Genomic DNA, 26,493 nt, shown 5'->3' with positions numbered 1-26,493 from the left:
GGGGGTAAAAAGAAAGTTTATTTATGTTTTGTTTCCAATTTGTACAAACATCATCAGTAATTGACAATTTGAAGTGGAGAATAGATAATTAACTGGGATACAGCTCAGACTCTGGTGAAGGTCCAGGTCACAACACAAGTTTAGAGACTGCCAATTCCGTGTGATTTGGAGCAATAATTTTGTAAACATTCAGCTCAGCTGCCACTGCATTTGGAATGTACAGAAAGACACCTCCAAACATTTCACAATCTGCAAAAGGCCCGTTCAAATTAAAGCACTTTTTTTAGTAATCCTTGTATTTTGAAAGAGCCCTGGTTGCTCCTGCTGTCACCCTGCAGCAGGATCAGCTGGAAGGTGACAGCTCAGGAGCCACCTGCCCTGGCCCTCTGCTGAGGGATTTTAGCAAAGACTGGGACACAATGTTGTTTTACAGAGCATTGATGCATTTCACAAGCACAGAATGATTCCAATCCTTCAGTTTTATCGAGCAGCTGAACCCAGGCATTTGCATTTCTTGTGAAACACTTGATTTGGAACATTTCAGTGCTTTTTCATCACTGAACACACTCCTCCTCTCCTACACATTCACAACAGGAGGATCTGGGATCTGAAACTCCAGCAGCTTCTTTTTTTTTTATTTTTTTTCTTTAATTAAAAAAAAAAATTCTAAATAAGCATTTTTGCACTGATTTTACTTAAAAAAATGAGATTAGAACCAAATACAATGTGCATATTCATTTCATGTGAAGTGCAAGGGCACAGCCACAAATGTCTTTTTTTTTTTTAATTTTTTTTAAACAAAATATCTTTTTTTTAAACCAGGCCACGTACTCAACATGGTCATCTTACATTCAGCAGTTTTGTACTAAAAATACTTCTGTGCAGGAAAGCCCAGCAGAAATTTACATATGCTACAATGTTTTACATGTATTTACATGGCTCTGTCTTTCCTGTGAGAACATCTAACACCTGCCCCAAACTATTAATTGTTACAGGGGAACCAGTTAACACCAAACTAAGGAACTACTCCACCTTTTTTTATAAAAACTGATACAAAACTGTGGTTTAGAACTCCTCAGTGCAGTGGGCACACAGAGGATTTGGGGGAGCTTTTTTGGCAGTCACCTGGCAATGCAAGGTCTTTAGTTGGCACTCAGGGAGATTCCTGGGAAGCACAGGAGGGTCTGCCCCGGGCGTTCTTCCACACCCTTCCAGAACATTCCAGATGGGAGTCAGGGGCTTGAAACGCTCACCCAGCACTGCAGGAGTGCCACTAAAGCTCACAGGGCAGGGCAGAGGATCAGCTGTGCCTCCCCGTGTGCCCAGGTGGAGGTTTCTGCTCTGCAGAGTGTTTAGCAAATCTCACACCAGCCTGAAAGCAGCAAATCACCTGACTAAAGTTCTCAGTGCGTTTTTATTTTCAGTTCATGCTGCATTAAGTTAGCTAAAAGTTGGTTTTCTAACAATTCAAAGCCACAATTCCAATTTTGGCACACAGTCCCATTTATTCTTAAATACAGTAAATGGTGACTGCTCAAGATTTGATTGATTTACAAGAAAATATCTGTTTCACAGTGAGGTGAACACAGCACTGAACTTTTGAGGTAAAAGATGAGGGGAATGTAAACTTTCACCCCTCTCCAAGTGACTAACTACATGCAGCAAGAACACCTGGTCCTGGCACACCTGGAGTTTGGAATAACAATGCTCAAATCTGAAACCCTGACAGTCGAAATCACTTCTGAAAATCACACAAGTTACACCTCAGGCCTGGACTTTCAGTAAGGTTTTGAGCTGAAATGTCATTATTTCCTTATCAGAAGGTTTAAAAGAAACAGGTACCCAGTGGCTTGGTGGCTTAGGCAGAACACTTGGGGAGGGTGGCTCGCTGAACTTGGCTCCAGCATAGTTCTGGTTGCTCTGAGGGGTGAACAACAGGTTGTGATTGGACAGAGCAGGATTCCAGTTGGGATTCTTGGGGAAGTGAACGTTGTTCTTCCCCCCTTTCTGCATGGCCTGCCATGCACCAGGAGAGGAGCTGCAGCCGTGGCCTCTTTCCTTCTTCACGCAGGTTTTCATCTGAGAATTGGGGTCTTTGCTCTTCTGCCTGTTTTTAAATTGCTGATGGTTCTTGGTGGTATTTCTAGACTGGGGAACGGGAATGTTGTATCTTTCTCCACCGCCCATCTTCAACTTAAATGTCACCTGTAAAAACAAGAGCAGTCAGGATAAGTCTTTACTGCTTTTTTTTTAAACAAAGTATTTCAGAGAATGTTTAGATTTCAAGCAAAGGGACAAAAAACAACCTAACCAAAACTGGCTCTAAACACACCACTTCTCTCCTCAGAAAAGGTGTAACTGGAGAAATGGGACTGACAAAACCTTGCTCAAAAAAGGCAGAGCCAGATTTTATCAGTCAATATTGAGTGCTGAGACATTTAAATTCAGCCTGTTAGCCCCTTAAGAGTGGGCAAAGTTTGCACTGATAAGGCCACTGCCCAGAATTCCTGGTAAGTGTAAGAATTGCTCTGATAAACTCAAAATGAACTGAAAAGCACCTCAAGTGGAGCAGATTTCACACAATTCCCAAAGCCCGTGCCCAGACTCCAGCACAGCACACTCAGCACTTCCCTGCTGGCTCTCCTGCAATGTTTATTTCCCCTCTCCCACCTCCATTTACCTCTCAGTGGTCTTCTCCGATTCCACACTCTCCAACTCTTGCCCCCTTTCTTGCTTCCAAGCCTGAAAGAAGAGGTGCTGCCTTGTGCTGGACTCCTTCCTTTGACTGGGAATAGAAGTTTTCATGGGCTGATCTGCTGTCTTCAGCCAGGGAGCCGAGCCCAACATCGGATTCTCGGCACAGAAGCTCCAAGGGAGAAGTCCTGCTGCAAAAAGGAGAAAAAAAATTCAATTCAGATTATGGAAACAATTGCTTCACTTGGGGGTGGAAAGAAGGGCAAGCAGAAATAGTTCAGACTCTGCTGTGTCTGTTTATATGTTAAAGACGACAACATCCTACAAACAAAACCCCAAAACCCCACCCAAAAAGACACAGCTTTGACTTTCTCTACTTACATCAAGTTCACCATATTTAGCCTATCCCAAGTAACATTTTGCTCGTGCTCTGTCTTACAAAGCATTTTAACAGACAATCAAGAACTACTGCCCTTTCGTTTTAGAAGGGAAAATGTAAAGTACAACAGAAAGTACTTTGGGAACTGGGACAATACAGGAACTGCCCACATTGTCCAAACCTTCCCAGCCATCACAGAGCTTCATTTGTCATCTGTCAGCTGTTTCTTTAACCTTCGTTAGCCGAGTAATTCCTTAATAACTCTTACACTAATGTCCTGTTTTGCTCATGGCTTGTCTTTCCTGGGATCTCTGAGATTTTAACCTTGACGCACTCGAGTCTGTTCAGCTCCCCAAACGGAGCAGCCCCCTGCCCATCCCTCCCAGAGCTCCAGAGGAGCCGCCCATCTCCATTTCCAGCTTCCGCCTTGTTTGGACTGCAACCAAAAGCCGAGATAACGTCACCGGCCCCGGCCCAGCAGCCCTCTTCTCCCGCTCACCGGAGCTTCTTCGCCTCCGAACTTTCTCCCTTCTCTCACCGACACCTGGGGGCAGCCGGGACCCCCGTCCCCGCTTCCCCCACAACGGAGCACAACATGGCGGCGGCCGCGCCCGGCCCTTCCCGCACCGCTCCGCCCTTACCGACTTCTGTCCGCTGCGCTCGCCCACAAGCACGGACACACACACGGCCCTCCGGGAACCGACCCCGCGCTGCTCCGCCGTCACCGTCCGACCCCCGCCCCCAGAGCTCGCTTAGCTCCGCTCCGCACCGCCCCTGACTCTCTCTCACAAAATGGCGGCCGCGTCCTGTGCCGTTTAACACCCTCTCCCTCCTCCCCCCTCCGCGGGCCCGTGCGGCCGCAGCCAATGGGATCGCGCCCTCCGCGCGCTCCGCCAATGGGAGCCAAGCCCCGCCTGTTGCCAGGCGGGCCCGGGGCAGAGCGGACGCGGCGCGCGGGCGGGCGGGGCCGCCATTTGAATCCCCTCACGGAGAGCAGCGCGGGAGCGGCCGCCGCTCTTTGTCCCGCCCGGGTCGGCCCCGCCGCCCGGCACCGCCCGCGGGCCCCACTGGCCCTTCGCCACAGCCCCCCGGCCCCGCCGCCAGCCCCGCCCCGCCCGCGAATTAGCACAACAAACATCGCGGGGAACGCCTCCGCCAGCTGCCGCTGGGGGCTTCAAAGAGATGAAATAATTAACAACAACAAAAAAGAGAAACGCACAAAACACCCGGCTGTGCGATCGAGGGCCTTCGAGAGAAGGGATTGAGCGAACAAAGAGTGAAATCCGGCCCCCCGGAGATGGCCACAGCGCTCCGGTGTCAAATGGACGGTGTCGGGTTTGTTGGACCCATTCCCCAGCCTGCATTTAGTTAAACTATTTAATGTTTAAATTTAAAGTATTGAAAATTATGTAGAGCGATGTTTCAGGTCAAAAGACGGAAGATATTTCCCAGGTTTAAAACAGCGCTTGGGTACGCAGAGCCCCTGGCAGTGGCTGCACTTTGTGTTTATATTCACAATCTCTTATTTTGCCTCAAAGGATCGTTTCAAAGAAAAAACCCACAGGATTTGGCCTTTGCCATGTGTAGGATGATTAAAAATTAGGTATACATAAGAAATTCACACATGTGAGACTGTTCCCTGCCCACCACTGTGGGGCCAATCTAGACTGTACACCACATTAAAGGCTGAAAAAAGGAAGTTTCAAAGAAAGTGGAAAAGAACGAGTTCAGTTCCAACCCCACCAAATCAGGGCAGTACTTAAAAACAACAGATGAACCTTGAGAGTTTTTATTTTGAAGTAAAGATCCTGGTTTCATTGAGTAACCCTGTATTCTTAGCTACAGAAGGAAAAAAATCCTGTTTTATCCCTAAAACAAAACTGTTTCCTTACTGACCTAGTGTTACAGTGCTCTGACCCACCCCAGGACAAGGTAAAGACTCTTAAATAGAAGTTTGTATTCATTGTGATGTTATTTTAAAAGCCAGCATATATTTTAATACATGAGAGATGTTGACATACCTAAACCCAGACCTTTGTTCCTGTTCTTTATTGTATGTTAGCACAAAGCCAACTGAAATTAATTTGTTTTCCTCCCTTTGCTTTGGATTTCTTGCTTTTTCTGCCTTTACATGGAAGACAACAATATCTGCTGTAAGCCTGGAAATTCCACTCATTAATTAACAACTCTCCTCCAATGCACATCAGCTGATTTTTGCTTTGTTTCTATCTCTAGTGTGTTTATTTCTGCTAAAACACGATCTCAGCCCAGTGTGGATGTTCTCAAGCCAGGACGTGTCAGTGGCATTGAGAAACAGCATTTTGCAGGCTGCAAATGTTCTGCTCTTGTCTGGGCAGCACAACAGCGTGTACTTTTCAGTTCAGAACAAGGATGACACAAGGTCTGGCTGTTTGTCCTCGCTATCTCTGAGATAATTAAAGAAACATCTTGTCTTTCAGAGCTGGTGTTGGGGTCAGGCTGACACATTCAGCCTGGGGGAGCAGGAAATGTCAGTGATAAGCCATTGCTGTATTTGTGCAGGAACTGTTCCACTGAAACAAATGGAGTCATTTGGAGGCCGAGCAGGAACATGAGGGCATTTTTAAAATCAAAGGGACAAAACCCCAAACACCACAAAGTCCAGCTTGCAAAGTTGTGTGTTTCACCCTTCAGCTGTTAGAGCCCTGGGCTGGTTTCCTCCCCTGCAGTGGAAGGAAAGGAGATGTTCCCAGGGCTGTGCAAACCACAACAGACAGAAGCACTCGAGTTCCTGCTGCATCCTAAAGACTCAGCACAGACTGAATCCTGAGGTTCCGTCTCAGTCCTTTATCATCACCACCTGAGATTCCTCCAACAGCCACTTCACTCCTTCAAATGCTGATTTTTAACCTTCTTCCTTTTCAAAGGTCTCACTGTAACATTTGTGATTCCTGAGCATGTGACACTACATCCACCTCAGGTACTCATGGGCAGGCTGGGATATCGTAGCTGCCTCCAGGATCGTGCTGTGCTCACCCTGATGTCCTGCATGTGCCACAGGCCCAGCTCCAGAGCCCTCAAACACTGCTGGAACAGGGCAGTGCCTCCAAACCCACCCTGCTGTGCCACAGACTCAGTGACCTCCTGTGCACCTCTCATAACCTGTACACAGCACGAACAGGAGTTTTCTATTGTGCAAGTGTCTGCCCTGTCTGGATTATTCCACTTCCTCCAGGCACTCCAAAGATGACTGCAATAAATCCCAGCTTCCCTCATGTTCCCAGGGAGCTGTGTTACCCAAATCCTCCTCAGCTCCCCACCATGCTCCTGCTGCCACGGTGACAGCACCTCAAGGAATTCCCCAGCCACTTTTATTTCTCACTCAGCACCTCCACTCCCTCTCAGAGCAAACATTAATCCAGCCCAGGGACGCAGCTCCATCTGTGCTGGCACTGCCACAACCAGCAAGTCCCAGTGAACACAAAGCCTCCAGGGCTTCATTAGCCCCACATTAAGATGCTCCCAGCTGTGGCTGAGCTGGATCTCAGCACACACACACTCCTGGCCGGGTGTTTCAGTGGATGCTGCAGGAAGTCTGCAGCACGGATGACTCATTTGTTAAATCAACAGTGAACCATTGCCCCAGTTTCATTCACAGTGACGAGTTTCCGGCTGTGGGTGACTTTCAGTAAAGCCAAGATGTTTACATTTTATGGCTCCAAGAGCACCATGACACACTTGAAACTCGTTAGACGTTTCCACCTGAGCCAAACATTAACCAGATTGTTAATCTAAGTTTCCTTATGAGGGAAACGTGTGAGCTTGTGTTTTCTTTAAAGGCTGCATGGAAGCACTGGGTATTCAGTAATGTTTAGAATATCCTTTATTCTGCCTGGCAGAGCACCCATGTTCATTAAATGAAGCTCAGGATATTCACAGCAGTGAGCTACAGGAACTGAGCACACATTTGAATGTCTCTCTGCAGGGTAAATAAAGAGGCTCAAGAACCCAAACAATGTGATAAAACTACACATTTTTAATGTTTAAATCTCATTATAAGTATATTGATATATGCTTTAGACATGAATTAAGTTGGTATCCAGCAGCACCTGAGTTAGATCAGCTCCAGAACACGAGTTCTGTCCTCTGCCCTGCTGGAGCTCGTGAGTGTGAGATCACATCCAGCATTGTGCATTGGTGTGTGGGGCGTGCACAGCACCCAGCAAACAGCACCAGGGGTAAAACCCCCCTGGACACCGACAGGGCCAAACCCCGAGCCTGGGGGGTTTAAAGGGCTCGTGCTGAAGCAGCTTTGTCACAGCTGACAGCTTTTCCCACTCTGGAAAACAAACACATCCAGGCACGACTGCCGAGTCACACCCTGTTTTGTGCCTCAACAGCTCCCCGTTGGAGCCCTCACCGGCTCTGAGTCACAGAGGAACCTTCAGCCCATGTAAATCAGTATGCCTGGTGCACGTCCTGTCAGCAGGGAAAACAGTTCTACCTGAACCCTCCTCCCTCCAGGAGAGCAGCAGAGGTGTTTGTGCACAGGACAATCCCTCAGCCAAGCCCTGTTTGCTCTCAGGAGCTGTTCTAGACATGGCAGTAAAGATGGGTTTTTTTCTGGGCATTTTCTCTATGAGTGCAGCAGAGTCACTCACCGTGGCTCCCTGAGTCACACCTTATCAAGGTGAGCAGTGCCCGACCCTCGGCCCCATCTGCACCACCCGGTTTTCAAACAGCCCAGCAAACACAACAGTCAGAGAAAAATGAGCAATCCCTGTCCTCCCACAGAGCACAGGCACCCTTCCAGCAGGGGCTGGGTCTGAGTGTCCCAGCACAGCCCCAGGGCTCCTCTCTCTGCTCTGGAGACAGAAACTCCTGCACTCCTGAGCAATACCGGGCTCACAGTCCCTTTCCCCAGCACCTGCTCAGCGTTGCTTCAACCCCGAGTATGGGGGTGCTCCCAAAGCTGGGTTATTCCAGCAAAAACCCTTTACATTCCAACAATCAGCTCTGATGGTTTTCCTTTAGTCTGCCAGGACAATTTTTGCTATAAATCAGAGTCAATTCAAAAGCTTCTAACTATGCTGCCATAATAATATTTCTTTCCTGTGACACATGGTTCTCCCTGCAGACAGAGGAAACTTGGGGCCATGCTTCACAGGATGCTGCTGGATGTGAAGCTGTGTCAGGGCAGAGAATAATTTGGGGCTGGGTGCTGCTGTTGGAACTCAGAACCAGCATAAAGAATCTTTGTTTCTCACCTGCTCTTTACAATCTCGTACCTGCTCCTGCAAATTTCTCAGTTCCTGGAAACAAGAATGGAAGAATTATTTTTTGGGACAGAGCTGACAACCCATCATCTCCTGTGATGCCTCTCATGGTCATTGTGGTTTCCAAACCCCCTCCCAGCCCCGGAAGGTCCCTGCAGAGCCTGGAACCCCCTTTTCCCGGCCGGGGCCCAGGAGGAAGCGCCGAGTTCCCAGTTCTGCCTCCTCCCGAGCTTTCCCCGGGCGCTGTCCGGGTTTCCCTGGAGAGGGCAGCCGAGCTCCGCTGAGCTCCGACGGCCGCTGCCGAGCCCTGAGCCGCACACGCTGCCCGAGGGGAAGGAGGCAAAGCGGGGTTTGGAGAGCACGCGGTGTAACCGCTGGTGATGCCACCGAGTGAGGGAACTGGGCCCCCTGCAGGAGGGAAAGTTGAGTTCCCAGCTGGAGAACCGCGTTGCTGGTGCTGGGATGGCGCTGTGGGCTGGCTCTGGGTGGCAGAGCCAGGTAAGGAGCAGCCAAGGGCTAAGGATCACGGCTTTGCTTCGCCTCCAAGGTCCCCGCTGCAGCCTGGATGGTCACATCCAACCACAGCGTGGCCAGCTCCTTTGGGACTTGGGGCCAGCTTGCCTGTCCCCCCTGACCGGTGACATTATCCGTGGTGTCACCAGGCAGGGAGAGCTGTCCCTGCTTTCCATCAGCACCAGCACAGCCCAGCCGAGGAGGGAAGTGGTCACTGGAGGGAGGAGGGATGGATGAGAGCAGGTACAGCAGCACCACAGCCTCTGCAGCCCCGGGTCCTGCCTGACCACACGGATTGTGGAGTTGAAGACCTTGATTTTCCTTCCACTTGAAGAGAGAAAATCGCCTCGTCCCTCCAGCATGAGTGGACTGTGTGCAGAGAAATTCAGGGGCACAGGTGAGGTTTGTGCTGCTCATGCAGGCACAGACAGCAGATTTCTGAGCTTGCCCTTAGACCTGCACACAGCCAGGTACATACAGATTCTTCCACACTGCCTCCTTGCTTTCCCCCCCCCTCATACTTTCCCATGCTCCCAGAGAAATCAGGAGGAGAACCTGAATGTCTCTTGCCTCAAACTCTGCAGTTAGAAGGAGAAATGAGAGGGACTGGGAGAACAATTTCAGCGAGCCGGAGGGTTTGGGTTGTTTGTAGATGTGGCACGAGCAGGCAGCAGAACACAACACCCAGAGGAGAAGGGAGGAAGGAAAGAAAACCCGACACACATTCTCCGAAAGAATGTGCCAGAGAGCAAGGAGGCAGAGGAAGGATTCACACTGATGGATTTCCAGCCCAGGGGAATAAAGCAGAATGGTTCAAGAAACGCAGAGGAAACCAGAAGTGCCGTGAGAGGAGAGGGAAGCAGGCGCTGTCCGCAGCTGCAGCAGCTGCCCTGAGAGCCCGGGCCATGGGAAGCCCCAGAGCCTCGGCGGGGAGGTGAGTGGTTTGTGTTTGCTGACCCACAGCATCCTGCAGCCCTGGGCCCTCTTCTCACACCACCCCTGATGTGAGAGCCCTCGGTGCTGCCCTGCACAAGGCAGCCTGGGGAGACTCTGCTGCACAGGAGATTCCTGGGGTTCACCATCAGCTGTTGGGGATAAACTGCAAGGCAATGTGTAACTGCTTTTTAGGATGGATCCTTTCTTCAGGAGATGAAAGGTAAGTGCTTCATGGCAGGCTGTGGGTTAACTCTTTACAGCTGATTTTGGGAATTGTTCATGTTGGAACTGGAGTGACAGGACAAGGGGGAATGGGTTCCGAGAATTCTTCCCTGTGAGGTGGGCAGACCCTGGCACAGGGTGCCCAGAGCAGCTGTGGCTGCCCCTGGATCCCTGGCAGTGCCCAAGTCCAGGCTGGATGGGGTTTGAGCAACATGGAATGGTGGAAGGATGGCACTGGATGGGCTTTAAGGTCCCTTCCTCTCTGATTCTCTGTCAGAGTATTTCCAAATGTCTCACAGGGATGTGACGCTGAGTTCAGTGTTTCTGTGATGGTTTTGGTGCTGTGAGAGCAGTCCTGGTTTGCCCTGCTTTGTGCCCAAAGTGGCACTTGCAGCTGCTCTGCACCCACCCCATCCTGAATTTCACTTTCCCCTCAGGCAGTCACACATGGGCAGAGCTGATAAAGGATCAAATAATCCTCAGTGTGGCATTTGAGGCAGACAGCTCTTACATCAGGGAGGGAATCCCACTCAGTGTCATTTAATGTGGTCAGGACAAACCAGGGGAACAGCTGATTCCAAAATAATGGAAAAACTTCTGCAACTAAACCAGGAAATCACATACAAACTAAAATGTTTGTAAAGCAAAAGATACTTTGCTTCTTCAGCAAGTGAAATTTGCAAGCATTAGTGACAATTTTTTGCATAAATCACTGCACATGTTCATAGTAGGTGATCATTTAGGACATTTTATTTTATTGTAAAGCTCAGAACTCTCAGATATTCTGCACATGAAATATTCAAGAGCACTTTCAGAGTGCTGCAGGCACAATGCACTGGCTGATTGCAGCAGGCAAATTTAATTTTACATTATCTAAGCAACTGGTACATAACTTTTTAATCAGCAGGATGCTGTGGTGGCTCTGTGAGGGCAGAGCCATCCCAAGTGGAGCAGGATTGGTGCTGCTGTGTGCAGGGCACTGCCAGCCCCACAGCTGGAATCAGTCACAGGCACTGAGAGGGAAAGGACTCCTTCCTTTGGAAATTGAATTTCCCCAAAGCCAGGTGGAGCTGTTAGGCTGGAGTGAGTGGGCTTGGAGAAGATCTGATGGGAGGGGAGGTTTCACTTTGCAGTCACTGGGGCTGCATCAGGAATATGTTGCATTCCCAAGTCTCTGATCTGTGTTCTGTTCCTAATAACTCACCCCTTGTTCATTCACTGCTGTTTGCTGGGGCTCTGCTCTTGTTGCTGGGGAGTCCCTATTGCAAGGCCATTTTGCCATATTTTGGCAAAATATTCCCTGCCCTGGGCCTTCCTGGTGGCAGGAGATGCCGCGATCAGAGAGTTCATCCTGTGCAGCAGCCAGGGAATCTCAGCTCAGCTGCTGCATTCCAGGGAAGCAGCCCCTCTGTGCCACAGCCCCTGGAGCCACAGGAGGGCCAGAAGACACTTGGTGCCTTTCTCGTTGAGCCCATGGGGCTCTGGCTCCCTGGCTGGATGCACAGCCATGCCTGGGGCTGGGATTCCCAAGGAGGTGGAGATCTGCTCTTGAAAAGGGGTTTCACCCTGGGAGTGGGACCTGTCCCATGGAGGATGCTGCAGGTCAGCTCTCCCCCAGGAACCAGATGTGGGCTGGCACTTTTCCCAGCAGCTAAGGCAGGCAGGGGGCAGAGACCACGGTCAAACAAATGCAGGGGCCCATCTGACAAGAGGGAAATGTCCCCTGGGCAGGAAAAAGCAGATTTGTGGCCAAAAAAGAAAAAAAAAAAAAAAAAAAAAAAAAAAAAAAAAAAAAAAAAAAAAAAAAAAAAAAAAAAAAAAAGAGGTACAGGCAGTGCAAGGAGAGGAGCTCCTGGCACTGCCTGTGTTTTCATGCTTGTGCACAGGGGACCTTTTGCTGGAGCAAGCTCTGTGCTTCCCTCATGGCCACAGGAGCTGCAAGGAGGCTCTGGGGAGCAGAGATCTGTCCTTGTCATTCAGCCTGAGACAGAGCAGATGTGGGAAAGGAAGATCAGGGCTGGCTGATTGCTGTGAGCCCAGCACACCACTTTGAACTGAGGCTTATCTGAGTTTTTTCAGCCTAGTGGAGAGAGCTGGGCCAGGACAGGCAGCACAGGAGTTATTTTTACATTATAAGCAGGTTATAAGCTGTCTCCCCAAGCAGCTCAACATCAGGGATGGCATTTTGCTGCCCTCACTCCCTTGCCTGGTGTTCAGTGCTTTCCAGGCTCCTAAGGATGTGAGCTGGATATTGCACAACTGCAGGTTTGAGGATTTATGGTGGTCCTGGGAATGCTGGCTGCATGTAATGGATGCCAAGGTGATGCTGGAGGCTGCTTAATGAAGAAATGTCTTGGTTTGGATGCTGGGGTTTGGCTGGGGAGGGTTGGAAACTCGAGGCAGTTGGTCCCTGCTGTATGAGAAGTCCATCTGTCTGCTAAATCCATCTCTCTCCAGAGGAAGGGATGTGTCAGGTTTAATAACAGCAGTTGGTAATTCCTGCTGCCAGTGAGGTGTTCCTGAGAAGGGCTGCAGGAAACGAGAGCACTGAGATCTGAGGGCAACATCCTCTCCTGTGATGTTACCCCATGCAAGAGCCTGATGTAAGAGGAGGGCAGCTTGCTGCAACTCTCAGCCACACATCAGCCCAAAGTCCAGGACTCCTCCAGCCTTGGAACACCAAGAAATCCCAATCAGGAAATCAGGATTGCCCTGCTGTGCCTGAAACCTGCACTGAATTCCCTGACAGTCAAATGTGGGGCTGGGGCTCTTCTCTGTCACCTCCTGGGCAGCCTCTCCAATCATTGGGGTATTTTGCAACTCCTGAAACACAGGAAGAGAGATGAGTGTTGGGGGAATCAGTGGGGAAGGAAGTGCCCAGGCCAGTTAAAACACCCATGTTTTACAAACCCATCTCTGCTGAGATGTCACGGCTGAGGTTTGCTGGGCAGCGCTGGCTGCTCTCACCTCCAGCAGCAGCTGAATTTCACACAGCAGGCAGGTGGAGGGGCACAGGAGGGTGGAACCCACAGTCCTGCCCCTGTTCTGTGTCTGTCACACATCCTGGCCGTGCCTCGGGTGTTTGGGACATTTCCTCTTTCACAAGAGAGCCCAGGGCAGCGAGGGACAGTGAATTGTTCTGGGGGAAAGGGAACGCTGTCAGCTCAGTGCTCTCCTCCAGCAGAGGGAACTCACGATCCCATTGCCTGCTTTTGGGCAGGGGGGTCCTGTTCCCTGGGCTTGGTCACAGCACTTTGCTGTACTCCAGGCAGGTTTGGGGTATCCCACAGCTGCCTCTTCACCTGCTCTAACCCAGTCCAGGATGACATTGTTCCCTGAAATCCAAGGCTGCACAACTTGGTTTAAACACCAGTGCAATCCGCAGAAAGAATGGAAGAAAATAACACCTCAAGGACAGGTTATGAAGATGAGGGGGTTAAATTGAGCTGCAGAACTGTAGAGAAAAACCCAGCTCTTGCTGCAGAATGCACTGAGTAGCTCAGCATCTGCCCTGTGCAAAACCAGGCACTTCCCTCCATCACACCTCTGCTGGTGCTAAAAGTATTGATGAAATTACCTAATTCTGGGTGTGGGCAGGGGTTCTTAGGCTCAGGTGGTCTCAGTTTGTATGTCCCACCTGTACTCTAATATTGATCTCTAATTAATCTCTAATAACATCTATTAATCACTCTGACAACCCTAACCCTAGGCAGGAAAAGCAGCCCTGGCCTAGGGCTGCTCCCAAGGAAAAAGCCATGGAGGCAGGCATGTTGTGGCAGTTTTGTGCTCCCCTTGGGATGTCTTTCACAGCTGTGGTGTCCCCCTGAGCTGTCCCTTCCAGTGCTGCTGGCCCTGAGCAGTGAGTCCTGGTAAGATCTGGCTCAGGATTTGTAAAATTCTCAGTGTTGCTGCTTCCATCTTGTGGTGTGCCACCGAGGTGGTACAGCCAGGCTTCCCCTGGGCTGCGGGAAATGGGTCTCAGCCAAAGAACCAGCTGGGAAAAGCATGGAAGTTGGGCTGATTTTATTTTCCTTACTTGCTTCTAAAGAGAAGAAAGCATCTTGGGTAAATTTATTGCTTGTTAAGTCCTCTTCACCTCCACCTTTTCCAGAGCACCTGAGGAAGTGCAGAGGGAAGCAGCAGGCTCTCTGTGAGCTCCCAGCTCCAGGTCACCACCATGGATTCCTGCAGGATCCCTGCAAACGCCTCCAAGTGCAGCGGGACCACCATGGAGTGCTTCATGGTGCTCAGCACACAGGCACAGAAGATAAGCATTGGTATCCTGTGTGGCCTCTTTGGGACAATGTGTGTTTTTGAGAACTCTCTGGTGCTCTACCTGATTTTCTCATCCCCTGGGATCAGGAAGAAGCCTTCCTACCTCTTCATCGGCAGCCTGGCGCTGGCTGACATCCTGGCCAGCGTCATCTTTGTCTGCAGCTTCGTGAACTTCCACGTGTTCAACGAGGCTGGTTTCTCCAAGGAGGTGTTCCTGCTGCAGCTGGGAGGGGTGAACACCTCCTTCTCAGCCTCCCTCAGCAGCCTGCTGCTCACGGCCCTGGACCGCTACCTCTCCATCGGCCGGCCCTCGGAGTACAAGCTCCTGATGACCAGGAAAAGGGCCTGGACAGCCCTGGCAGTGCTCTGGGTGACCTGTGCCACCATTGCTGGCCTGCCCCTGCTGGGCTGGAACTGCTGCACGCTGGATTCCTCCTGCTCCGAGCTGTTCCCCTTTGTGGATGACAATTACCTGTCGGGCTGGCTCTGCTGGGTCGTGGTGCTGCTGGGCTGCATCGTCTGCGCCTACGCCCACGTGCTCTGGAGGGCTCGGCAGCACGTGGCCTACATGGAGCAGCACCAAGCACAGGCAGGGAAGCAAACCAGCAGGATGAGGATGGACGTGATGCTGGCCAAGACCCTGGTGATGGTGCTGGCTGTCCTCATGCTCTGCTGGTCCCCCGTGCTCGTGCTGATGATCTACAGCGTCTTCGGCAGGCTGAGCGACCGCCTGCGCAAGGTGTTCGCCTTCTGCAGCACCCTCTGCCTGCTCAACTCCATGGTCAACCCCATCATTTACGCCCTGAGGAGCAAGGAGCTCTTCTCCTCCCTGCGGAGGGTGCTGTCCCGCTTCAGGAGGCAGCTGAAGGCCCCTGAGGAGAGCCCAGAAGCAGAGAGCAGCCACAAGTCCTCCGTGATAGAGACCGTCTGCGAGGACACGCACACCGTGTAGGGAGGCACCGGGGGAGATCCACCCACTCAGCCTGCAAGGAACAGTCTGGATCACTTTTCTTTTTATTTTCTCTTCTGATGGGAGTTAAGGGGTCAGCTGTGATGGGGAGACAGCTCCTGCTGATGTCACCCTTCAATGCTGGGACATGAAGTGCACAAACTTTGCTCTCAGGCACAGGTTGGGATTGTTGGGGTGTCCTGTGCAGGACCGGGACTGGATGGTCCTTGGGGTGTCCCTTCCAGCTCGGGATATTCCATGATTCTGTGATAATCTCCCACCAGGGGAGGTTCAGGTTGGACATCAGCAGGAATTTCTTTATGGAAAAGCTTTGGAAGGAGCTGCCCAGGGAGGTTTGGAGTCCCTGTCCTTGTAGGTGTCACCTGGATGTGGCACTCAGTGCTCTGGGCTGTGACAAAGTGAGGAGCTGGGACTCGATGATCTGGGAGGGCTTTTCCAACCTCTCCCTGTGGCTTAAGGACTTGGCCAGAGCTGGGGCAGACAGGACCTTGCAGGCAGCACAATTCTTCCAGCAGATTTCAGGAGAACTGACCGAGCCACACGGGTGTTTGTGAGATGTTATGTGATTAAACATACAAGCCATTTTCCAGGACTTTCTTCCTTTTCTTTCCTGGTGTACAAAGTTCTCCAGGTGACAAGGTTAAGCCCAAACTGGGGCAGATACTTTGAGCACGAGGAACTTGATTGGGGTTGTTTTTCTGCAAATTACGCAAAAGCAGCACTTCTGACTGAATGGACAATGAAATGGGACAGGGCCATTCACCGGTGACCTGGAGCAGCTGGGCTCCTGCCAGCCCCCAAAATGCCTCCAACAGGGATGAGCCTGCCTGGGGCACGGCCACGAGGCCCTTGCACTCTGCCCTGTGTCCCAGAGGATGCAGTGCCCAGGCTCCCCAGGGAATGGACACAGCCCCGAGACTGCCAGAGCCCCAGGAGCCTTTGGACACGGCTCCAGGGATGCTCAGGGTGGATTATTGGGGTTTTCCCTGGTGTCCCTCCATCTTTTCCCAGGATGTTATTCAATTATTGGGGTTATCCCTCCATCCCTCCCCGGGACATTCCCCAATTTTTGGGCTATCCCCGGTGTCCCTCCATCATTCCCCAGGACATTCCCCAATTTTTGGGCTATCCCCGATGTCTCCCATCCCTCCCCGGTTCATTCCCCGCCGTGCCCGCGGGCAGCTGTCGGGCCCCAGCCTCGAACCCGCGGCCCCAGGACCCGCGGCGTGGGTGACGTCACGGGGTGGCGGCCATGGCGGCGCTGGCCCTGCTCGGAGTGGCGGCCGCGCTGGGCCCGGGCCTGGCCGCGCCCCGCTACCGCCCGGACTGGGCCAGCCTGGACGCGCGGCCGCTGCCCGCCTGGTACGACCGGGCCAAGGTGGGGGTGTTCGTGCACTGGGGGGTGTTCTCCGTGCCCGCCTGGGGCTCCGAGTGGTTCTGGTGGCACTGGCAGGGCCAGCACGATGCCGCCTACGAGAGCTTCGTGCGCCGCCGCTTCCCGCCCGGCACCACCTACGCGGAGTTCGCGCCCCGTTTCACCGCCTACGACTTCCAGCCCCGACAGTGGGCACAGCTCTTCCAGCGGGCCGGGGCCAGGTCAGCGCCGGGATGGCCGGAGCTGGGGTCCCTGAGGGGATGAGTGCCATGGCCGGGGGTCCCTGAGGGGCTTGGGTGTCCCTGAGGGGATGAGTGCCATGGCCGGGGGTCCCTGAGGGGATTGGGTGTCCCTGAGGGGATGAGTGCCATGGCCGGGGGTCCCTGAGGGGATTGGGTGTCCCTGAGGGGATGAGTGCCATGGTCGGGGGTCTCTGAGGGGATTGGAGATCCCTGAGGGGATGAGTGCCATGGCCGGGGGTCCCTGAGGGGATAGGGGGTCCCTGAGGGGATGGAGGAGTCCCTCAGGGGATGAGTGCCATGGTCAGGGGTCCCTGAGGGATTGGGGGTCCCTGACAGTGCTGGGCATCGCTGAGGGGTGCTGAGAAGATGAAAGCTCTTGCTCTTTCCTAAGTACTTCCCGTTCATTCTTTCCCAGCATTAAAATCCACTAACTCTTATTCTTATATTTGCTTCTAAACCCAAGGGATAGTGACAGAGGGCTCCTCACAGTGTGGTTATCCAGTGCCTTGCTGTTTTAGTGACTGGGATTGCAGTAGGGTCGGGAAATATTTCATTTGTTCCTTTGCCATCCCAACAATTCCTTTTCTCCTCTCAGATACGTGGTCCTGACCACCAAGCACCACGAGGGCTTCACCAACTGGGGGTCGCCAGTGTCCTGGAACTGGAATTCTGTGGATACAGGGCCCCACCGGGACCTGGTGGGAGAGCTGGGAGAGGCCCTCAGGGAGAGGTGAGGCCCTGGCAGGGAGCTCTGCTCTGAGAGCAGTGAATGCTCCTGGCTCTGCTTGACAAACAGCAGAAAACCCTGTGAAAAATGGAGTGCTTGCAAATGATGAAAAATAATAATGCCAGTAATTTCATTTCCACTTATTTCTAATCCCCACTGAAGCCTAACTCTCCCCTCTGTGTTTTGTCCTTCAGCAACCTCCGTTATGGGCTGTATCACTCCCTGATGGAGTGGTTTAACCCTCTCTACCTTGCTGACAAACAAAATGACTTCAAGACCCAGAGCTTTGTTTTAAAGAAGACGATGCCAGAACTTTATGATCTTGTCTTAAAGTAAGAGCCACAACCAGCTCAGAATCACCAGCATTTCCTGGTTTCAGTTCTGTAGAGAAAGGTGCAAAGAACAGAAATGTTGATTTTTGTCAAGGCAAATTCTCTTTGCTAAGCAGTAATTAGAGAAGGGCTTCAGTTTTAACCTGTGGAAGGTCTGATCTGTAGAATAACCAGGGACAAATTTTTCCTGCAATTCCCTTTAATCCTGCCTTTGTGCAGGGGGGCTAGAAGTGGAACAAACTGTTCAGTATTTAGTAGAACAGAAAAGTGATTTCACTGGGAATTTACATCCTTGCCTTGCTGACAAAAATAAAAGGCTTGGGCTTGTGGATTGTTGTCCCAACTCAAGAATGTGCACTTTGAGGTGCCAGATTCTGGGTTTTTTGGAAGAACTGCACCCTCTCTTGAGCTGTGGATCTACACCTTCTTCTTTGCTGCTGCAAGAACCTCCCTTAGAGCTTTGTGTGAAGCAGAAAATGAAGCAAAATCCTCCTGGTGATGGCAGGCAGTGGAAAGGGGAAGAAACAGAGTGTGGCAGGAGCAGATGAGCCTTTATGAAACAACTTCTGTCTCCCTTAGATACAAACCAGACCTGATCTGGTCGGATGGGGACTGGGAAGCTCCAGATTCCTACTGGAATTCCACCTCTTTCCTTGCCTGGCTCTACAACGACAGCCCCGTGAAGGTACCAGTGCCTGCTGCCCCTCCTGGCTCTGGGTGGGTGTGGGAGGGCAGGAGGCTCTGGGGTGTGGGATCAAACCAGAAACCTCCTGGACATTTGGTGTGTTTTATTCTCTGACAAAAAGAGAACCTTGGCTGTGCTGCTGGGACAGCTCCAACCTTTGATGGACGCTCAGCTTTGTTGTCTCAGCTCCTGCCTGAGCAGAGGGAGGCATTCAGCCTTCTCAGTTGGGTTTCCATTACACTGGGAATTTTTGGTGCTTCCTCAGGGGGGTGGCTGCCAGCTGGACAGCCCAAGAACAGAAGGATCTGTGCCCTGAGCTGTTTTCCTTCTCTCAGGACACCGTGGTTGTCAACGACCGCTGGGGTCGGGGCTGCTCCTGCCGCCACGGGGGTTTCTACAACTGTGCTGACAAGTTCAGGCCAGGCACGCTGCCCGAGCACAAGTGGGAGATGTGCTCCTCCCTGGACAGGCTCTCCTGGGGCTACCGCAGCAACATGAGCCTGCCCGAGGTCATGGATGAAATGAGCATGATCGAGGTGAGAAACCTGACCTGAATAGCCTGGGGGGATTGCTGGGAGGGAGGGGCTTCTGGGTAAAACTGCTCCGTTTCTGTGTGTCTGAGGTGAGGATAATGTTATCTTGCTTTATCTGCCGCAGGAGCTGGTGCAGACTGTGAGTTTGGGTGGCAACTACCTCCTCAATGTGGGGCCTACAAAAGAAGGGGTGATTGTCCCCATCTTCCAAGAGAGACTCCTGGCCCTTGGGAGATGGCTGGATACCAATGGGGAGGCGATTTATGAGTCCCAGCCTTGGAGGGTGCAGATGGAGAACACCACAGACACTGTCTGGTGAGGGCCCTGCTGCTCAGACCAGCTGAGCTGGTCTTTATTTCTTACCTTTTCCTAAATTCGGAGTTGGGGGCAGTGGGTGACACCTGTGTGGTGACAGAGGGCAGAATTGTGTTCTTGTGCTGTCTGGGCAGGTGAGGTTTGTGCCTGGTGCCCTTCCCCTGCTGAACTCCTGCTCCCCCAGGTACACCTCCAAGGGACCCGTGGTCTTTGCCATCTTCCTGCTCTGGCCTCGGGACAATGTCCTGCACCTGTCCTCACCCATTGCATCCCCAGGCACACAGGTGAGGGACTGAGCACACGCTGAGAGCATCTGGGGGCATTGGGGGTGGGAAGGGCCAGCCTGGATTTGTTCAGGAGCTGGGGCACTGGGGAGGTGTGGTGGTGTTTGCAGGGGTCTGAGGATGAAGGAAGAGAATCTTGACTCCATGTTTGAGAAGGTTTGATTTATTATTTTATGATATATTTTATATTAAAACTATACTAAAAGAATAGAAGAAAGGATTTCATCAGAAGGCTGGCTAAGAATAGAAAAGGAATGATGACAAAGGTTTGTGACTGAGACAGTCCAGACAGCTGGGCTGTGATTGGCCATTAATTAGAAACAACCACATGAGACCAATCCCAGATGCACCTGTAGCATTCCACAGCAGCAGATAATCAATGTTTGCATTTTGTTCCTGAGGCCTCGCAGCTTCTCAGGAGAAAAAAAACCCTAAGGAAAGGACTTTTCAGAAAATCTCGTGGCTACAGGGAGGGTGTTTGCTGTGGGCTCCTTGCAGCACGCCAGGCTGTTCCCCAGGCTTTGGCTCACATGGAACGTGGCACAGGAGCTGCCAGGGAAGATTCCAGTCCTGGGGTGTGTTGATCCTGCTGTTGCAGGGGAGGGAAGCAGGAGGGGCTGTCCTGCAGCCCAGGTGCAGTGCCCTGCTGGTGGCACATGTCACCGTGACGCACACGTGGCAGTGGCCTTTGCTCTGAACAAACAGGGGCAAAGCATCAGCAACAAACAAACCCCAAACAACAAACTGCAGCCTGCTGTGGCCTCCAGACACCCCTGTGTCACCCCCTGTGCCACCTGAGCCATGGCTGGGTACCCCAGACAACAAACTGCAGCCTGCTGTGGCTTCCAAACACCCCTGTGTCAGCCCTGTGCCATGTGAGCCATTCCTGGGGACCTGCAGGGGCTCTGGGCTGTGCAAATGGGGCTGCTGAGCCCCAGCTGAGTGTCCCCTTCCTTCCTGCCTTCCTCTGCAGGTGACACTGCTGGGCTTTGCTGGCACTCTGGAGTGGCAGATCCAGCCAGGGGCAGGGATGCTCATAACCCTGCCCTCCATGCTGCCATCTCCCCTCCCTCCCCAGCCTGGCTGGGTGGTGAAACTCGAGGGGGTGAAGTGATGCCTGTGGGGGGATCGCAGCATCTCCCAGTGCCTTTCTTTTTGATGGAAGCCAAGAGGAATTTTATGTTTCACATTGAATACATTATTTTTCACTTGAGAGAATCTCTCCTCCGGTCTCTGTTGCCTTGTGTCACTTCAGTGTTGGTTGGAACAGTTGTGATCAGCTGCTTCCATGATGAATAAATCTAATGGAACCTTGCTGGAAGAAATCTTCTGTAAAGATATACAAATCCATCAACAAACTTTTATTGATATTCTGCTGGACACAGCTACAACAAAAGATTTTGTTCTTAGAGAATTGAAGAGACTCCACTGTTGTGAATTGCACTGGTGACTTCTGCTTGCACTCCTGAACTTGTGAACTTTGGGTCCCAGTGGGAGCAGGGCTCCTGCGTGGATGCTGAACTTCCCAGGAAGGGTTGAACAGCGTGGGTGTGAGCGGTGAGGCCGCTCCCAAGGGCACACCCAGGTTGTTGTGAAGGCACCGCGGCGTTGCAGGCACCCCAAGCATTGCGGGCACCCCAAGCATTGCGGGCACCCCAAACGTCGCAGACCCCACAGCGTTACAGGCAGGCTGTTTTGTTCCCGTCCCAGCTAAACCTGCCGGGACGCTCCGAGCTGAGCTGGAGCAGAGCCCCGAGGCACGGCCACGTGCGGAGCCGGTGCCGTGGGCGCCGTTACCCAAGGGACAAACAAACATCCACCGGCACCGAGCGCCAGGACCCGCTCACGGGAGCGCCGCCGGTGACGCCGTTACAAACAAAAAAAATGCGACAAACGAGGACAACGGAGCGATGGCCTCTGCCTCGCTGCCCCATCAGCGGTGCCGGTGACCCCTGGCGCGGAGCGGGGCCCGCCCCAAACAAACAGCTCGGTGTTTACTCGGCGCACCGGGCACCGGCAAAGCCCCGCTATAAGGGCGCGGCGGGCGCGGCGGCGGGGCAGAGGCGCAGGGGAAGATGCCGCGCTGTGACACGGGCTGCGCGCCGCGGGACGGCGCCTGGGGACAGGGACAGGGACAGGTACCGGGACCGGGGCTGCGGGCGGGACCGGGGACGGAGGGGACGGCGGCGGTGCCACGTGCGGCTGCGCTCACGTGACCGCAGCGGCCACGCCCCCGGTGGCGCGCCCCCGGTGATGTCACGTGCCGGGGGCGTGTGCGGTCACGTGAGCGCGGCGGACATGGCGGCGCGGCGGCTCCTGCCCCGCTGGGCGGGATCGCTGCGGCCCGTGAGGGACCGGGGCACCGGGAACCGGGCAGGGGCATCGGGGGCACCGGGAACGGGGACAGAGAGACCGGGGGGAATCGGAACCGGGACAAAGGGACCGGGGGCACCGGGAACGGGGGATCGGAACCGGGACAGAGAGACCGGGGACACCGGGAACGGGGGATCGGAACCGGGACAGAGGGACCGGGGACACCGGGAACGGGACAGGGTGATCGGGGGAGAAAAAGGACCAGGGGATCGGAACCGGGGGCACCGGGGACAGGGGAAAAGGGACTGGGACAGAGGGACCGGGGGATCGGCACCGGGGGCAGAGGGTCTGAGGGGATCGGAACTGCGGGAAAAGGGACCGAGGGCACCGGGACAGACCCGGACGGGGCCAGCGTGGGGGGATCGGTACCGGGGCCCGGCTGACCGTGCCCTCCGTGCCAGGTGAGCGCCGCTGCGGCGGCGGGCGGGCCGTACCCGAAGCGAGTGAAGGTGGTGGAGGTGGGACCCCGCGATGGGCTCCAGAACGAGAAGGTAACGGCGGCTCCCGGCTCCTCCCGGGGGGTTCTCCAGCCCAATCCCCCAAACGCCCCCCTGTGCCCTCCAATGGGGTGGGTTTTCTTTAAATGCTGCTTTTTTCACGTTGAAAATTCTCTGGTTTTTATTTTTCAGTGGTGGAAGAGTTCACTGTGTAAATAATAATAACTTTGTGTCATTTTTCTTTTCTTGTTCTTCTTAGAATCTTGTGCCCACCCCAGTGAAGATCAATTTAATCAACATGCTGTCAGAGACAGGGCTGCAGGTCATAGAGGCCACCAGCTTCGTGTCCCCCAAGTGGGTTCCTCAGGTCAGTGTTCACACAGGATTTGCAGTGCTGTGCTCTGAAAGTGCAGCAATGCAGTGGTTCTGCTGGCTCCCAACTCCCTGTTACTGGGCAGGAGGAGTTAAAACATCCCAGAGCTTCCCTTTGGACCCTGGACAGGGCAGAGGGACACGCAGGTCACCCACAAACTCTGTTTGTGCCTGCCTGGCTGACCCCTGACCGCTCACAGGCTGCAGCTCTGTTTGCTTTAGGAGGCTCTGATCCCTGCACGTTTCTGTGCCCTTTACAAAAAGGAATTTTAGTGATGATTTTCTGGCAGGCAGAAGTGCAGAACCCTCACGGACATTTCTTTGTTTGCAGATGGCTGATCACACCGAGGTGCTGCAGGGCATCAGGAAATGCCCTGGGATCAGTTACCCCGTGCTCACCCCAAACCTCAGGGGCTTCCAGGCAGCGGTGAGGGCTGGGGGCACCCCAATATCCCCCTGGGCTCTGCGCTGCCCCTGCTCCTCTGCCTTCACCCTTTCCCAGGCAGGCTCAGGGCTGTCCTGGTGGTTTTGCTGCAGAATGAGCTGAGGGAAGGATTGGGATGTCTGGGGGAAATGCTTTTGTAAAATGAGAGAGCTGCAGTCAGGGATTGCAGATCACAGAGACATTGAGGAGGAGAAGAGCCCCGAGATCTCCAAGTCTAAATAAGCAAGGCAGATTTATTTAGGAACAGAGGAGCCTCTGTAAGGGGAGGTGTTTATGGGCTGGTTTGAGACATCCCTACCAAGAGATGCTTCTGAAACCCTTGGATTAACTCTTGGCCGTGAAATCATGAAGTTGGGGCTCTGTTTGTCATTTCCCTCACAAGAAAAATCCCCTGGCTTTGATTTAAGTGCTGGGGTAAGGCTTGGAGCTGCTGATCTCAGGGCTCTTTTCCAGCCTCACTGGTGCTGTGGTTCCAGTTTGGGATTTTCTATTTGCAGGTGGCAGCAGGGGCCAAAGAGGTGTCGATCTTTGGGGCAGCATCCGAGCTCTTCACCCAGAAAAACATCAACTGCTCCATCGAGGAGAGCCTGGAGAGGTTTGAGGAGGTGATGAGGGCAGCCAAGGAAGCCAGCATTCCTGTCAGGGGGTAAGGCCTTCCTGCTGGAGCTCACCCTCATTCAGTTGGGGTCAGATTTTCTTGGCCAGCATCCCACGTGGAGGTACACACATCACACCCCCAGCAGCCCTCTGGGCTCATCTTGGCAAATTTTACACCCGTGGAAGGAGAAATTGGTGAAATCCTATAACCTTTGGCCACGGGAATATAAAATTGATTCTCCCATCTTGCAGACATGGAAGGTGCACAAATACTGACTGATTTGTCAGTAGAATCCCATTGCCCTTTTCCAGCTAAAAGTTTGGGGTTTGTTTTAACCACAGATACGTTTCCTGTGTCCTTGGATGTCCCTATGAAGGGAAGATTTCTGCAGCTAAAGTTGCAGAGGTGAGTCACTCATAGGAGTCACTCATAAGAGTCCCACAGCCAGGACTCCTGAGAGGGCTCTGATTGATTTTGATGGATGTGAGGTGGGCACTGGGGGTATCCAGGATAAAAGGGGGGTATAGAAGGGAATATCCAGGTCCTCAGAGGCTGAAATGGGGAACCGAGGGGGGGTTGGATTTTTAATTTCAGAGAGGAGTGGCCAGGGGATTGTACAGCAGGAATGAGCTCTGGGAGGGAAGGGATGTCCAGGGGATTGTACAGCAGGAATGAGCTCTGGGATGGAAGGGATGTCCATGGGATTTTGTACAGCAGGAATGAGCTCTGGGATGGAAGGGATGTCCAGGGGATTGTACAGCAGGAATGAGCTCTGGGAGGGCAGGGATGTCCAGGGGATTTTGTACAGCAGGAATCAGGTCTGGGAGAGGAGGAGTGTCCAGGGGAGGATGCCCTCTGATGCCCTGCTGGCCCTGCCCAGGTCTCCAAGAAGATGTACTCCATGGGGTGCTATGAGATCTCCCTGGGGGACACCATTGGCGTGGGCACCCCGGGCTCCATGAGGGAGATGCTGGCAGCGGTGATGAAGGAGGTGCCCGTGGGGGCTCTGGCCGTTCACTGCCATGACACCTATGGCCAGGCCCTGGCCAACATCCTGGTGGCCCTGCAGGTAGGATCCCCGCTCTGCACCACAAATTCTCTAAAGGGAATTCCTTAAAGGACCTTAGATCCCACCTTGTCCCACCCCCTGCCCATCTGCCACTGTCCCAGGCTGCTCCAAGCTCGCCCAGCCTGGCCTGGGGCACTGCCAGGGATGGAGCAGCTGCCCTTGGGGAGTTTGGGCTTGCTGGGAATTGCAGATTTGTGCTCCCAGAGCAGCCCCTGCCCCGGGCTCTGTTTGCAGATGGGGGTGAGCGTGGTGGACGCGTCCGTGGCCGGCCTTGGGGGGTGCCCCTATGCCCAGGGAGCCTCTGGGAACGTGGCCACAGAGGATCTGGTGTACATGCTCAACGGGCTGGGCATCCACACGGTGAGTGCCACCTCAGGCTCTGCTCAGGGCACTGCACAGGGCAGCAGCCTGGGCACGCTGGGGGCAGGACAGGGGGAGTGTGAGATGGGATATCAGGGAAAACATCCCTGGGAGGGTGGGCAGGCCTGGCACAGGTGCCCAGAGCGGCTGTGGCTGCCCCTGGAGTGCCCAAGGCCAGGCTGATGGGGTGTGAGCCACCCTGGGGTGGTGGGAGATGTCCCTCAAGGCATGTCCTGGGCCTTTGCCATGCAGGGGGTGGATCTGCAGAAGCTGATGGACACAGGCACCTTCATCTGCAATGCCCTGAACAGAAAAACCAACTCCAAGGTGTCTCAGGCCTCCTGCAGACTGTGACACTGAGTGGGAATTCTCCTTGGATCCAGCCCTGGCTGGGATTCCTGTCTGACCTGAGCTCCTTCCCGGCTCAGCATTTGAGAGGAAGCTCAAAATCCACCAGAATTAGGAAGAAGTGAGAGAATCTCCTGTTAGATTGTGTTCTATTGGACCTTGAGGCTGTCCCCATGTGCCTTGGAGAGGGGAGGACGTGGAGGGGCACAGGAGAGCCCTGAGCACAGATTTTGCAGTTGGAGCTCAGCTCCAGCTCAGGCTGTCCCTTCTCCCCTCTCCCCTCCACAAATGTCCAAAGGCTGAGCCCAAACCTCCCCTGGGGCCCCCTCAGCCTTCAGGGCTGTGTGTGCTGCTGCTCTGTGTATCTGTTGTAAGATACCCTGGCACACCGGGAGTAATAAACACGTTATTTAATAATCTAAACTGAAAATTTGATTCAGCTGAACCAACAAAGGAGCTTTGGCTGCTGCTTTGGCTCCAGGTGCCTCTTGTGTGTGGAAATTGCACCATCGTGGGCTGGGGGTGAGGAATTCCCTCCACCCTGAGAGCAGAGAGTGAAACTCCTCAGGTGCTCAGGTCCTTGGGAACTGCCCCCAGCTCTTTTTAAAGTAATTTATGGAGGAGTTTATTTGTGAGACTGGAGAGAAGCACGGGAACTTTGTCCTTGGAGGGCCAGGACAGGTGTGAGGCTGCGTGTGCCTCCTCTCCACATGACTGCAATAAACTGTAACAAAAAGTTACCAAACCTTCACTA

General features: G+C 53.2%; 4 protein-coding genes across 9 annotated transcripts; 3 read left to right on the top strand and 1 right to left on the bottom strand.

Moving 5' to 3' along the window:
• Position 1: 1 nt before the first annotated feature.
• On the bottom strand, positions 2 to 3,866 carry PNRC2 (proline rich nuclear receptor coactivator 2). Of its 2 annotated transcripts, none has more exons than XM_058819641.1 (3): positions 3,715 to 3,866; positions 2,681 to 2,885; positions 2 to 2,205 (listed from the first exon to the last, which is right to left on the bottom strand). In XM_058819641.1, exon 3 carries the CDS (start codon positions 2,185 to 2,187, stop codon positions 1,765 to 1,767), a length of 423 nt encoding a protein of 140 aa, XP_058675624.1. In that variant the 5' UTR covers positions 2,188 to 2,205; positions 2,681 to 2,885; positions 3,715 to 3,866; the 3' UTR covers positions 2 to 1,764. The 2 variants fall into 2 exon arrangements, with proteins under 2 accessions (XP_058675624.1, XP_058675625.1); XM_058819642.1 differs by having other exon boundaries at positions 2,681 to 2,882; positions 3,715 to 3,835.
• Positions 3,867 to 14,176: 10,310 nt separating this feature from the next.
• CNR2 (cannabinoid receptor 2) lies at positions 14,177 to 15,226 on the top strand. Its single transcript, XM_058819842.1, has one exon. The coding sequence runs from the start codon at positions 14,177 to 14,179 to the stop codon at positions 15,224 to 15,226; it is 1,050 nt and encodes a 349-aa protein (XP_058675825.1).
• A 1,270-nt stretch (positions 15,227 to 16,496) lies between these two features.
• On the top strand, positions 16,497 to 20,955 carry FUCA1 (alpha-L-fucosidase 1). Its single transcript, XM_058820022.1, has 8 exons — positions 16,497 to 16,840; positions 17,457 to 17,591; positions 17,783 to 17,920; positions 18,500 to 18,605; positions 18,941 to 19,141; positions 19,263 to 19,453; positions 19,638 to 19,737; positions 20,711 to 20,955. Exons 1-8 carry the CDS (start codon positions 16,497 to 16,499, stop codon positions 20,849 to 20,851), a joined length of 1,356 nt encoding a protein of 451 aa, XP_058676005.1. The 3' UTR covers positions 20,852 to 20,955.
• Positions 20,956 to 21,752: 797 nt separating this feature from the next.
• HMGCL (3-hydroxy-3-methylglutaryl-CoA lyase) lies at positions 21,753 to 26,475 on the top strand. Of its 5 annotated transcripts, none has more exons than XM_058820023.1 (9): positions 21,753 to 21,875; positions 22,512 to 22,601; positions 22,807 to 22,914; positions 23,251 to 23,346; positions 23,862 to 24,010; positions 24,304 to 24,367; positions 24,843 to 25,031; positions 25,266 to 25,391; positions 25,644 to 26,475. In XM_058820023.1, the coding sequence occupies exons 1-9, from the start codon at positions 21,813 to 21,815 to the stop codon at positions 25,743 to 25,745; spliced, it is 987 nt and encodes a 328-aa protein (XP_058676006.1). In that variant the 5' UTR covers positions 21,753 to 21,812; the 3' UTR covers positions 25,746 to 26,475. The 5 variants fall into 5 exon arrangements, with proteins under 5 accessions (XP_058676006.1, XP_058676009.1, XP_058676007.1 ...); XM_058820024.1 differs by lacking the exon at positions 21,753 to 21,875 and adding an exon at positions 22,036 to 22,083; XM_058820028.1 differs by lacking the exon at positions 21,753 to 21,875 and adding an exon at positions 22,272 to 22,290.
• The last annotated feature ends 18 nt before the right edge of the window (positions 26,476 to 26,493 follow it).

The sequence above is a fragment of the Ammospiza caudacuta genome, chromosome 25, assembly GCF_027887145.1.
Source record: "Ammospiza caudacuta isolate bAmmCau1 chromosome 25, bAmmCau1.pri, whole genome shotgun sequence".
Classification (NCBI taxonomy): domain Eukaryota; kingdom Metazoa; phylum Chordata; class Aves; order Passeriformes; family Passerellidae; genus Ammospiza; species Ammospiza caudacuta.
This window is presented reverse-complemented; position numbering and strand designations above follow the sequence as displayed.

Bases quoted from the DNA above. Each gene is read 5' to 3' on its own strand.
- PNRC2 (XM_058819641.1), bottom strand. From the start codon at position 2,187: ATGGGCGGTGGAGAAAGATACAACATTCCCGTTCCCCAGTCTAGAAAT.
- CNR2 (XM_058819842.1), top strand. From the start codon at position 14,177: ATGGATTCCTGCAGGATCCCTGCAAACGCCTCCAAGTGCAGCGGGACC.
- FUCA1 (XM_058820022.1), top strand. From the start codon at position 16,497: ATGGCGGCGCTGGCCCTGCTCGGAGTGGCGGCCGCGCTGGGCCCGGGC. The intron at 17,592-17,782 runs GTGAGGCCCTGG...TTTGTCCTTCAG, and splicing joins GGAGAGGCCCTCAGGGAGAG to CAACCTCCGTTATGGGCTGT. The intron at 18,606-18,940 runs GTACCAGTGCCT...TCCTTCTCTCAG, and splicing joins ACAACGACAGCCCCGTGAAG to GACACCGTGGTTGTCAACGA.
- HMGCL (XM_058820023.1), top strand. From the start codon at position 21,813: ATGCCGCGCTGTGACACGGGCTGCGCGCCGCGGGACGGCGCCTGGGGA. The intron at 23,347-23,861 runs GTGAGGGCTGGG...TTCTATTTGCAG, and splicing joins TCAGGGGCTTCCAGGCAGCG to GTGGCAGCAGGGGCCAAAGA. The intron at 24,011-24,303 runs GTAAGGCCTTCC...TTTTAACCACAG, and splicing joins GCCAGCATTCCTGTCAGGGG to ATACGTTTCCTGTGTCCTTG.